Raw genomic sequence first — 12,634 nt, 5'->3', positions numbered from 1 at the left:
TGGCAAGCCTAGTTTAGTAGAACTTGGAACTTTTGCACTATTCTATGACATTTTGTTTGGCTTGTGAAAGGTCTTTCCCTGATTTGGCTTGATAACGCCATCTGCGCACTCAGTTGCAGGCTGGTTTATAGCAGTGTACAGGTGACACTGAAACAACTTATAATTTCAGAAGCTTCTAAGACTAGACGGCAAAGTTTGGAAACCTAAATAGCAATGCTTTAAATAAAGATAATGATGTTGTTCTTTGCCTCAGATACAAAGGGATTGCACAAGAGCTACCCACGGGAAGGATGGCATATGAATTCCTATAGGAAAATAACCACAAACAATTTCCTCACCTAAGAAAGTCCATGGCTTTTGCTTGTTCTTCTTTCATCTGAGCTAGGAGAGAAGTTTCTCTCTGATGCACCTGAACTTCCGGTTCACATTCTAACTTATCAGTGTGCCTTTTCTGCACTTGCTCTACAAAGAGATTTATGTTAACATGTGTTAAAGCACAAGTCAGTCAAGTCAGTCTGTGTAACCATTTTGGTTGAATTTGATAACGGAGGTGTCTTCAACAAAGCTTTTCTACTGTACCATTTATCTGAGCTTGCTGAATGCAAGCTGAATTTTCTGGATATTAAATAAAAATCACTTGTCATTTTAAAATGTCTTACCTGGAGTAGCACTTTTATCATCCACTTTTGCTTTGCTTTTGAAAGCAGGGAAAAGGTTGGCCACAAGATCACTTGTCAAGGAAGGAGGTTGCAAATTGTACTCTGCACTGTAATTGCTGGCAACACCGTTGCTCTGTGTTTTAGACTTCCTTCCTCCTCTTCTAGTTTTTGAGGGGTGACAGGAAGATCTTCTAAGGGGGGAGAGAGTCTTTCCAAATTTCAGGCTGCCATCATCAACACTAGATTCACTGCTGCTGCTGCTACTACTACTTGTGATAAGAGTGGCCTCCTGTTGACCTGCTGGCTCCTGAACACCAAACTTACTGGCAGGCAATTTTCCATGGTTTTTCAATGAGTAATCATCAGCTCCACTGGGTTCATCAGTGGCATAGTCAGCATCGGAAAGATCCATGTTCTTGCCAATGTTATCTGGTCTATGGTTACTAGGCCTTATTGCGTACTGAGAGCAATGAGATTTAGGTTCATCTTCACTATCAGTAGATGTGCAGAGTGAATCACTAGAGAGGGGTTTTCCTTCCCATGCATTAGCAGCACCTGCATTGCTGTTCTTTTGGAAATTAGCCATTGTGGTGACACATTTTCTATCTGATTTAGGTGTAACTTTTATTATTTGATCATTGACTTTCTTAAACCCAGGGTTGACTTCCACTTGGCCCTCTGGGCTTTTCCCCTCAGCAATACAATGCTCATTTTCACATTGTCTAATCTGAGTCACACTTTGAGCAACCTGAACTCCAGAGCTCTGCTCCTCTTGATTGTCTTGGTTGCTTTCTAAGTTATGAAGCTCAGGGACATCTGGTGAAGCATCAATGGACATTCCTACCACCTGTGATACACTGTCTTCTAAGTTCTCCATAAGCCACATTGGAACCTTAAAATCCAGGGATCTCTTGTCAACCCTAACCAAATGATCTTGAGACCCAAGACTTGAGGTTTCATTTTTTTCAGTCACCTTTGCTTTAATGTCAATTATTTGTTCATGACATTCCTGTGAACATTTGGACCTGTCAAACTGAGGTGGTACACCAGATACTTCTCGATTTACCATCCCTTTGCTATCACAACCACCAGATTCGCTGCTGTCTTTTATTTCATCTGACCTTCGCTCGCAATTATGAAGCTGGCCTTTTACATCCCCCTTGAAGGTGATACAATGTGTGTTTTCATCATCCATGATCAGCACAGTGGGGCTAGTGACCTGCCTTTTCAGTTGTGGGTGTTTCCCCAATAGATCTTCTGCATCCCATTGAGAAGGCCATGAGAAATTATTTTGACAATCAAAGCTAATGCGTCTAGGAAATCTGGCTGGTTCCTTGCCAACACTGTTTCTCTTTTTTTCAAGCCTTGCAGTCCCTTCCCCACGTTTCAGAAATGACTTCTGAGCAGTGACTTTAGCCTCATGGGAGTTCTGTAAGGAAGGCAGTGACATTGAAATGTGGTGAGATAGCTCATCATTTCTAATAAATAATGAATCCCATTAAAAACAAGCAATCTCAAAGAGCTTGGGTGTGAATTTCCAAAGTTTCTGAAGAGAGGAATTCTGGCTCCAAAGACAATGGTTAGCCTCCTCTTGATTTTATTGGGGATTTATCATAGGCTGCAGCATTAGGGGTCCTCCACCTCAAGATGGTGTTGGTTTCCCACAAGTAAGTATGTATGCCAGGCCACTGCCAGCAACCTGGTGTTCTCCTGACCTCATGGCCAGCTCACTTGATGCCTGTCCCAAGGAATGACTCTGACACACACAGAGAGACACCTGCTGATCCTATGTGTCTCAAACCTTACATCTACACACCAGAGTGTATAATCCGAAGCCCTGCAAACATAGGAGCTTCCAATTTTCTTCTATGGGCCCAAAGGTGTTGTTTATATATGAGAAGTCCTCAATAAAGAATGCCAGGCATGTTCCTGCTCACAGAAGAGAGCAATGAAACCCCTGTTCAAAGAATGAATCATGCCAAATGGGTTTCAAAATCATGCAGAACCATAGGGTTTTAGAAGCATAACAAACATTATATTAACACAACTTATGCTCTCGTACCTGTTGCTGCTTCTCTGCTTGTTGAGAATCGACTTTAAGTTGCTCCTCAACAAATTCCTCAAACGTCTTCCGCCTCACTCCAATTCCAGGTCGGATTGGTCTAGGGAAATAATAAAGCAGATTTGAACATAAATATTCTGCAGCCATTTTCCATGATGACGAATGGCGGCTGAGGCATGTTACGCTGCTTCAAACTTGGAAGGGGAAATGGCAGAATATTAATAAGAGAAGGGGCAATGGATATCCTACCATAGCGTTTCCCCCCCCCCCCCAAGAGGTTCAGAATTTCCTCACTGTGTCAAGTCTAATTAGCTCACATTTATCAACACCCTCATGGGGAAAGGGCCACAGCTCAGCAATAAAATATCTGCTTTACATGCAGAAGGAGAACCTGCCAAAAATCATAGAAAGCCACTGCTACTCTCTGTAGACCATACTGAGCTAGATGGACCAAGAGTCTGAAGAAGTATACGGCAGCTGTCTATGTCCGTGGACTGATTTTATGCTAGTTTCTTAATTTTAAGCTTGAAATAATGCTGTTCCTGTAAAAATGCTTCCATCTCTAGACAGTATTGAATATGGATGTTGTAAAGATTATCAAAGGATCCCTCCTATATGAGGGGTGAGGAACCTATGGTCCATGGGCTGGATCTCACCCAGTACTGAATTTCATCTGGACTGCTTTTAAAGTGTGGGTCTTTAAAGGTTTAGAGAGCTTTGAAAGTGCAAACCAGATTGGGAGACAGCTGGGCCAATCTGCACATTCAAACCTCTCCCTTCTCAGGTGGGAAAGTACAGATCAGCACCAGTTGTCTGCTGATGTGATACAGCAGTACCTCAGGTTACAGACACTTCAGGTTGCAGACTCTGCTAACCCAGAAATAGTACCTTGGGTTAAGAACTTTGCTTCAGGATGAGAACAGAAATCGTGTGGTGGCAGCGGGAGGCCCCATTAGCTAAAGTGGTACCTCAGGTTAAGAACAGTTTCAGGTAAAGAACAGACCTCCAGAACGAATTAAGTTCTTAACCCAAGGTACCACTGTACATGCTTTCAGTGGTGGAAACCTGGACTGGGTCAGCAATCAGCCACTCAATACACATTTTCAAAACTCTCTTCAGGAACTTTTTACTTTTGTGTGGCCCCTGATTGACTCCTCGCCCCTCCACCCCATGGAACTTTGGCTCCTGAGAGAAAAGTTTCCCCATCCCTATCCTATACAAAAAGGGGATAAATAAAATGTGCTCCTTTCCCCACTTAACATTTGCACCAAACCTTCCACCAGTTCTAAATGTTTTAACAGTTTTAGAATTGTTTAATGTTTTAAGAGTTTTATAATATTAGATTTTCCCCTCACCTGTCATCTACATTCCGTGTCTTCATGTTCATTCTTAATCCAAAGGGGGAAAGAGAAGCATTTTCCTCTAACTGTTGCTCCCCTCTTTGTTCTGTAACAGGTGGCGAAGTTTCAAGCCAAGGTTCTCCACCTGGCAGACTTGCTTCTAAATATCAGGAAAGAACGAAAAGAATAAAGGCTTTTACTACATTAATTAGGTCTCTTGAAAAGGGAAGGGGAGAAGGAGGGGAAACTGGTAACAATGTCCCAGGGAACCTTTTCCTGTATTAAAGGGTGGAAATATACCCCCAAAATAGAAGCTGTCTGTGGACAAATGGTGGCTCCCTCGGCCTGATAGTGAGATGAGCGCCACAACCCCATGTTGTTGTTTAGTCGTTTAGTCGTGTCCACCTCTTCGTGACCCCAAGGACCAGAGCATGCCAGGCACTCCTGTCTTCCACTGCCTCCCGCAGTTTGGTCAGACTCATGTTTGTAGCTTCGAGAACACTGTCCAACCATCTCGTCCTCTGTCGTCCCCTTCTCCTTGTGCCCTCCATCTTTCCCAACATCAGGGTCTTTTCCAGGGAGTCTTCTCTTCTCATGAGGTGGCCAAAGTATTGGAGCCTCAGCTTCAGGATCTGTCCTTCCAGTGAGCACTCAGGGCTAATTTCCTTAAGAATGGATGTGTTTGATCTGCTTGCAGTCCATGGGACTCTCAAGAGTCTCCTCCAGCACCATAATTCAAAAGCATCAATTCTTCAGCGATCAGCCTTCTTTATGGTCCAGCTCTCACTTCCATACATCACTACTGGGAAAACTATGGCTTTAACTATACGGAACTTTGTTGGCAAGGTGATGTCTCTGCTTTTTAAGATGCTGTCTAGGTTTGCCATCGCCTTTCTCCCAAGGAGCAGGCGTCTTTTAATTTCGTGACTGCTGTCACCATCTGCAGTGATCATGGAGCCCAAGAAAGTAAAATCTCTCACTGCCTCCATTTCCTCCCCTTCTATTTGCTAGGAGGTGATGGGCCCAGTGGCCATGATCTTCGTTTTTTTGATGTTGAGCTTCAGACCATATTTTGCGCTCTCCTCTTTCACCCTCATTAAAAGGTTCTTTAATTCCTCCTCACTTTCTGCCATCAAGGTTGTGTCATCTGCATATCTGAGGTTGTTGATATTTCTTCCGGCAATCATAATTCCGGCTTGGATTCATCCAGCCTTTCGCATGATGAATTCTGCATATAAGTTAAATAAGCAGGGAGACAATATACAGCCTTGCCGTACTCCTTTCCCAATTTTGAACCAATCAGTTGTTCCATATCCAGTTCTAACTGTAGCTTCTTGTCCCACATAGAGATTTCTCAGGAGACAGATGAGGTGATCAGGCACTCCCATTTCTTTAAGAACTTGCCATAGTTTGCTGTGGTTAACACAGTCAAAGGCTTTTGCATAGTCAATGAAGCAAAAATAGATGTCTTTCTGGAACTCTCTAGCTTTCTCCATAATCCAGCGCATGTTTGCAATTTGGTCTCTGGTTCCTCTGCCTCTTCTAAATCCAGCTTGCACTTCTGGGAGTTCTCAGTCCATATACTGCTTGAGCCTTCCTTGTAGAATTTTAAGCATAACCTTGCTAGCGTGTGAAATGAGTGCAATTGTCCGGTAGTTGGAGCATTCTTTGGCACTGCCCTTCTTTGGGATTGGGATGTAGACTGATCTTCTCCAATCCTCTGGCCACTGCTGAGTTTTCCAAACTTGCTGGCATATTGAGTGTAGCACCTTAACAGCATCATCTTTTAAAATTTTAAGTAGTTCAGCTGGAATATCATCACTTCCACTGGCCTTGTTATTTGCAGTGCTTTCTAAGGCCCATTTGACTTCACTCTCCAGGATGTCTGGCTCAAGGTCAGCAACCACACTACCTGGGGTATACGAGACATCCATTTCTTTCTGGTATAGTTCCTCTGTGTATTCTTGCCACCTCTTCTTGATGCCTTCTGCTTCTGTTACGTCCTTACCACTTTTGTCCTTTATTATGGTAATCTTTGTACGAAATGTTCCTTTCATATCTCCAATTTTCTTGAACAGATCTCTGGTTCTTCCCATTCTGTTGTTTTCCTCTATTTCTTTGCTTTGCTCGTTTAAGAAGGCCTTCTTGTCTCTCCTTGCTATTTTTTGGAAATCTGCATTCAATTTCCTGTATCTTTCACTATCTCCCTCGCATTTTGCTTGCCTTCGCTCCCCTGCTATTTGTAAGGCCTCGTTGGACAGCCACTTTGCTTTCTTGCATTTCCTTTTAACTGGGATGGTTTTAGTTGCTGCCTCCTGTATAATGTTACGAGCCTCCATCCATAGTTCTTCAGGCACTCTGTCCACCAAATCTAAATCCTTAAACCTGTTCCTCACTTCCACTGCGTATTCATAAGGGATTTGACTTAGATTGTATCTTACCGGCCCAGTGGTTTTTCCTACTTTCTTCAGTTTAAGCTTGAATTTTGCTATAAGAAGCTGATGATCTGAGCCACAGTCTGCTCCAGGTCTTGTTTTTGCTGACTGTATAGAGCTTCTCCATCTTTGGATGCATAGAATAGAATCAATCTGATTTCGATGCTGCCCATCTGGTGATGTCCATGTGTAGAGTCGTCTCTTGTGCTGTTGGAAGAGTGTTTGTGATGACCAGCTTGTTCTCTTGGCAGAACTCTATTAGCCTTTGCCCTGCTTCGTTTTGAACTCCAAGGCCAAACTTGCCAGTTGTTCCTTTTATCTCTTGACTCCCTACTTTAGCATTCCAATCCCCTGCTTGGCAGGGGGGTTGGACTCGATGGCCCTTGTGGTCTCTTCCAACTCTATGATTCTATGATTCTAAGAACATCCTTCTTTGGTGTCAATTCTATAAGGTGTTGTAAGTCTTCAGAGAATTGGTCAATTTCAGTTTCTTCAGCACCAGTGGTTGGTGCATAAACTTGGATTACTGTGATGTTAAAAGGTCTGCCTTGGATTCGTATCGAGATCATTCTATCATTTTTGAGATTGCATCCCAATACAGCTTTTGCCACTCTTTTGTTGGCTATGAGGGCCACTCCATTTCTTTTACAGGATTCTAGCCCACAGTAGTAGGTATGATGGTCATCCGAACTGAATTCGCCCATTCCCGTCCATTTTAGTTCACTGATGCCCAGGATGTCAATATTTATTCTTGCCATCTCATTTTTGACCACATCCAACTTAACAAGGTTCATGGTTCTTACATTCCAGGTTCCTATGCAATATTTTTCTTGACAGCATTGGACTTTCCTTTCACTTCCAGGCATATCCGCAACTGAGCGTCCTTTCGGCTTTGGCCCAGCCGCTTCATCAGCTCTTGATCTACTTGTACTTGTCCTCCGCTCTTCCTCAGTAGCATGTTGGACGCCTTCCGACCTGAGGGGCTCATCTTCCAGCGTCATAACTTTTATATGCCTGTTGTCTTTGTCCATGGAGTTTTCTTGGCAGGGATACTGGAGTGGCTTGCCGATTCCTGCTCCAGGTGGATCACGTTTGGTCAAAACTCTCCACTATGACCTGTCCATCTTGGGTGGCCCTGCACGGCATAGCTCATAGCTTCTCCGAGTTATTCAAGCCCCTTCGCCACGGCAAGGCAGTGATCCATGAAGGGGCGCAACCCCATAGTCGCCTTTGAATGGACTTAACCATCCAGGGGTCCTTTACTTTTACCTTTTACTCCCAACTAGGATTGGTGGACAATTTTGGTTCACTCTGTAATTTGGAGGGAACCTCTCTGGTCCACATTCAATGGTTCATGCTCAAATTAGAACTTAGACACATAGGTTCAATTGCATGTCTACAAACCCTTCCAAATCTGATTCACTCCAACTTATGTTTTATGGGCGTGTGTGTGAGAGAGAGAGAGAGAGAGAGAGAGAAAGAGAGAAAGAGAGAGAGAGAGAGAGAGAGAGAGAGAGAGAGACGGAATGAGAATATTTTTTTAAAAAAATCATTCATTCTGTGTTTCTTTCTTCTGTTCAAACCACTGCTAGGTGCTTGCAGCTTTACTTTGGTTATTTTACTTTAGCTCATCACCTTTTTCGTGAGGTTCAGGGTGCTCCCTTGAAACTTCTAAGAAGTTGCTGTTTGCTGAGGTTTCTGTGGCAAGTTGCTGCAACGTAGGCTTTATTATTAAGGGACTGGTTTGTGAGCTTCCATTTTTCTGAGCTTGCAAAGAATTATCCAAAGGGAATTGGACAGGGAATAAAGCAGCTGGGACTCTTGGAAGGGATGGGATCATAGCAAGAAGGTGAGGAGGAATACCAGCAGAAGCTGAAAAGCCTGGATAAAGAAACAAAGCAAGGAGCAAAAATTAGTGTGGTCCTTGATGTCTATTTCCCATTTATCCAGAAAGTATCTACTAAACAGACTCCACACTAAAAACAAATGATTTATCTACCTCAGTGCCAAACTAGTTGCCCAACCTTTCTGAAGGCTATTGATTGTTTGCTTCTGAATGCACATATGGTGAAACTACAGGCAACTCCAGATGAGATCTTAAAATCTGTATGTAGATTATTGATATTATCACAAATGGGTTGCCAGCATCAGCTTTTTCTTCAACTTTTGATAAACTCTAGGTGCTTCCAGATGGGGGCTGAATTTTCAAATAGGTCACTGATATATCTCAAACAGGCTGTTGACTAGAGGCTATTTCTACTTACTGGATTTTCCCTGGGTATGGAGAATAAAAGGGTATGGAGACAAGCTGGAATTTTGATGCCAATGATGTGTGGGTACTACCAAAAAAAAATGCATCCATGAGGGGACCTATCATCCTACAATAAACACCTGTCTAGACGCCCCCTATTTCATCTATGTCTATCATTTATCAACAGAAAATGATGTTTTGTTTGTGATGCTTTAATAGGCACTAGAATTGTTTTTGTGGAGAAAGCCAAGCATCATTAGAATGTCCCACTTACCCAATCCTCCTGAAATCCCCTGTAATTTCTTGCATCCACCCTGCTCTTTTGAAATGTGTTTATAAAAACCAGAACCTTGGGTCAAGATGACCCAAAGACCTGTGGTTATTTTTATAGCCTCCTCAAAATATGCTGGAAGATATAACACACTGATGAAAAAGGCAGGAATCTGACATTCCTTGTAGTACCTGAATTAAAGAACGAAATTATTTTCTGCTGTTCAGCTACTAGCTGTTGAAGGTGCTCCATTTGGTGCATTATGAGCTGTTCCTGCTGCCCTGGACACTGAAAGAAGAAAATAAAATGAAAAATTGTCTAATTTACCCCTTAAAAGCAGTAGGACAAGGATGGGGAACTTGTGGCCCTCCAGATTGTTGGGCTCCAACTCCCATCTGCCCCAGCACGGCCAATGGTTAGGGATTATGGGAGTTGTAGGTCAACAACCAATGGAGGTCCACAGCTTCCTCATCTCTCCACTGGGCTTAAATTAGTCATGGAACTACAATCCTATGCACATCTGAGAGTAAATTGCACTGAGTACAGTGGAACTTGCTTCCAAGTAATGTATAGTCAAGTAATATATGGTCAAGACAGATAAAAGAAAGTATTTCTTCACACAGCACAGTTAAAACTACAAGATTCACTCCCACAGTGATGGCCACCAATTTGGAGAATTAAATAAATTCATGGAGGATGCAGCTATAAGACTCTCTCAAGGCAAATCTAAAAAAAATGTAATATAAACACTGACAATTGGGAAACACTGGCCTGCGAGTGTTCCAGTTAGAGAACAGCTTTTACCAGGGACTTTGAAGATGATTAAACTCAGGACAAAAAGGAGAAACGTGCTAAGAGGAAGGCATGTTTGGCAAACCCTCACCGTGATCATCTCCCGTCTGGAAACCTATTTCCCCGCTGTGGAAGGACATGTGGATCCAGAAATGGCCTTCACAGTCACCTACAGACTCACTGTTAAGACTGTGTTCATGGAAGACAATCTTACTCAGCTGCGAGTGATCACCAAAGAAGAAGGAGTTCTAGTTTCACTGCCGGGAGGCAGTATGCCTCTGAATATCAGTTACTGGGAATCACAAGGGGGGAGAATGCAGTTTCATTCAGGTAAGGCTAGCCTATTTCCCATAGGCATCTCACTGGCCACTGTGGGAACAGGATCCTGGACCCAGCAGGCTTGCGGCCTGATACAGTAGGGCTCTTTGTTGTTAAATGCAGATTATATCTTTAAGGGAGTGTGGCATTTGCCCATTCATTTAGAAAATGTTTGAACAGGTGGGAAAGATAGACCAATAGGAAAGCCAGAGGCGGAGCCTCCCTGTGTATAAAAAGGCTTAGCCCGAGATTTGAGTTAGTTGTTGTTGGGAGTTGTTGGTGGGTAGTTGGTTGGTTTCAGTGGGTTGGCTGGTTGGGAAAGGCAGTTGGAGAAGCAGTTGGTAGGCAGTTGGTAACAGAGTGACAGTTAGGGCAGTGGGTTCTTGAGTGAGGGGAGGTAGAAGGGATAGAGAGAGGAAAATAAGACTAAGAAAGTAAAGAGTAACAACGTTTGGAATGCCGTAAAAGTTTGTTTGTGACTGAAATAAAATACACTCTTCTCTATTAATTGAGAACCTGACTGAGGCTGAAGTGATTTTACCGGGGAGGACCTGGTTGGTGGCAGCGATTAGTGGTGTACGGGTCAATAGTCCGTGAGACGACCGGGGGCTCCGTACGAACGCCACAGGGAGGAATAAACAACTACCTCTCACGTTATCCTTAGTCATTAGCCATTACTGGGTGGGGCTGATGGTAGTTGAAGTCCAGGTAATCCATTTATTTAGCATTCATCATAATTTGCCTGCACAAAACTTACATGGTTGTTAGAATATGTCCTTATATAGGGCATTCATTCTGATTTGTTTACAGGGCAGTTGGACAGCAACATACTTTCATCCTCATTTGCTTGTGAGGTGTTTACATGCTGCCCCATTAATCATTCAATCATCTCACATTTTTCAGTCCATTTCCCCATCACTTTCTTAACCACAAAATGTCCATTTTAAAATTATTTTTAAAAGTGGATTTGTTGTACTAGAACAACAGAGTGCTTTAATACACTTTAACTGTGGAAATCCTAAAGTTCCAGTGTGCGTTTAAATTCCTCCTGTAAAATAGTGACAGTCTGGAGACACCTTTTGTTTTGAATAGACACTAGTGCAGTATTCAGCAGGGTGCACAGAATTAGAGGGTTTGGATTGTAATAATGTTAACTTAGCTTAAATGGAACGCAACCTCACCTGTTTCTCGTTTTGACAGCATATAGCATCTTGAGTTATCAGAGGAGGAGGAGAAGTAGCAGCGGCAGCATTTGGGATTCCCAGGGTTTCACTGGTTTTACCAGCAGGTACTGTTCCTGCCTGAGTTGGTGGTAATAAGTGAGGAAAAAGAATAGAGCTGGCTGTGTAACTGAATGGCTTGGCATCCTGAAAGGTTTGAAGGTGGCCTAGGTCACCAGGTAGGCCAACGTCTCTTTCCAGTGTGCTGGACGTATTCAAGGATGTAAACTGTGCAGGAAAGGGGCTGTTTGTGCTGCTTACCCAACCCAGACTTAAGGAAGATCCCGTTGTTTCATCAGTTGTGCTATGACATGATGCTTGGGCTGGTGAATCTTTTACAACCTGCTCAGATAAACAGTCTTTCCTCTTGAAAATATCTGATTCCATTTTCCACCTTTTGAAACTCTTCTTATGGAACTGTGAATGTAGCTGAAAATGAGTAAAGTTTGTGGAAACTAATCCTAATGTCCTTCATTTTGATTTAACAGAATAGGGGTTTTTTGCACTGAAGGGTAAAGTTCTTTTTTTCAATAAAACCTGGAAAAAATATGCAGTAGTCAGGTTTTAAGTAGCTAAACAGTAAACATTAAGTAAGCTGTTGCTGTTGTTGTTGTTTATTTATTCTAAACACCACCTTTCCTCCAAAGAGCTCAAGGCAAAATAGATAATTCTCTCCTTCCTCCCCTCTCCATATTATCATTTTCTCAAAAGCACTGGGGTCTTCTTGTTGACAGAATGATGGACTCACACTAATGCAGATCTTAGTTTGTTCTACCTGTCCCGCTTTATTGAACTTTCTATAGAACGTAGCATGTTTTAGTGATGAAGAGTTTGTGGTGGAAATGTGAGGATGAGAAGGGATTGGCGTGAACCCACAAATATCAGTTGTATCCAGATGCCAGGATTTCTCTTAGCCCCTGCCAATACTGTATGCTTAGCCACATAAAGACAGCAGTGGTTTTGTACAGAATCCCTCAGTAGCTGCCTTGGTAAAAACTAATCATGTTGCTAAATGCCTTTATACAGGCTCTGTGCCGCTACACTTGCCTCATATGGATTGAACCCTTCCTCACATCTACACACTTGGTAGTTTTGGTCAAGGGCACAGACACTCTCTGTCATTGGCCAGCCACTACCTAATGATGGAAGTCAAAAGTGGACACACCATCACCCTGGCCATGGCTGAAAGAACCTCCACGTGGAAGAACAACAGAGAATACTTTAACAATTAAAGACTAACACGGGGATAATGGCATAATAAGCTTTGAAAGACTAGAGTTGGTCAA

General features: G+C 42.8%; 1 protein-coding gene across 4 annotated transcripts in view; it reads right to left on the bottom strand.

The window, feature by feature from the left end:
- Window positions 1-12,634, bottom strand: part of LOC308474425 (uncharacterized protein) — a 28,740-nt gene that overhangs the window by 15,004 nt on the left and 1,102 nt on the right. For 2 of the 4 annotated variants that reach the window (XM_081000674.1, XM_081000675.1), the window contains exons 2-8: window positions 11,310-11,885; window positions 9,210-9,306; window positions 8,132-8,377; window positions 4,077-4,221; window positions 2,722-2,821; window positions 660-2,088; window positions 339-462 (exon numbers count right to left, since the gene is read on the bottom strand). In XM_081000674.1, coding sequence (XP_080856800.1) covers window positions 339-462; window positions 660-2,088; window positions 2,722-2,821; window positions 4,077-4,221; window positions 8,132-8,377; window positions 9,210-9,306; window positions 11,310-11,735 — 2,567 coding nt within the window. In that variant the 5' untranslated portion in view covers window positions 11,736-11,885. The other 2 variants (XM_081000676.1, XM_081000677.1) reach the window with 2 other exon arrangements.

The sequence above is a fragment of the Podarcis pityusensis genome (genome assembly GCF_964106645.2).
Source record: "Podarcis pityusensis genome assembly, chromosome: 3".
NCBI classification, from domain to species: Eukaryota; Metazoa; Chordata; class Lepidosauria; order Squamata; family Lacertidae; genus Podarcis; species Podarcis pityusensis.
This window is presented reverse-complemented; position numbering and strand designations above follow the sequence as displayed.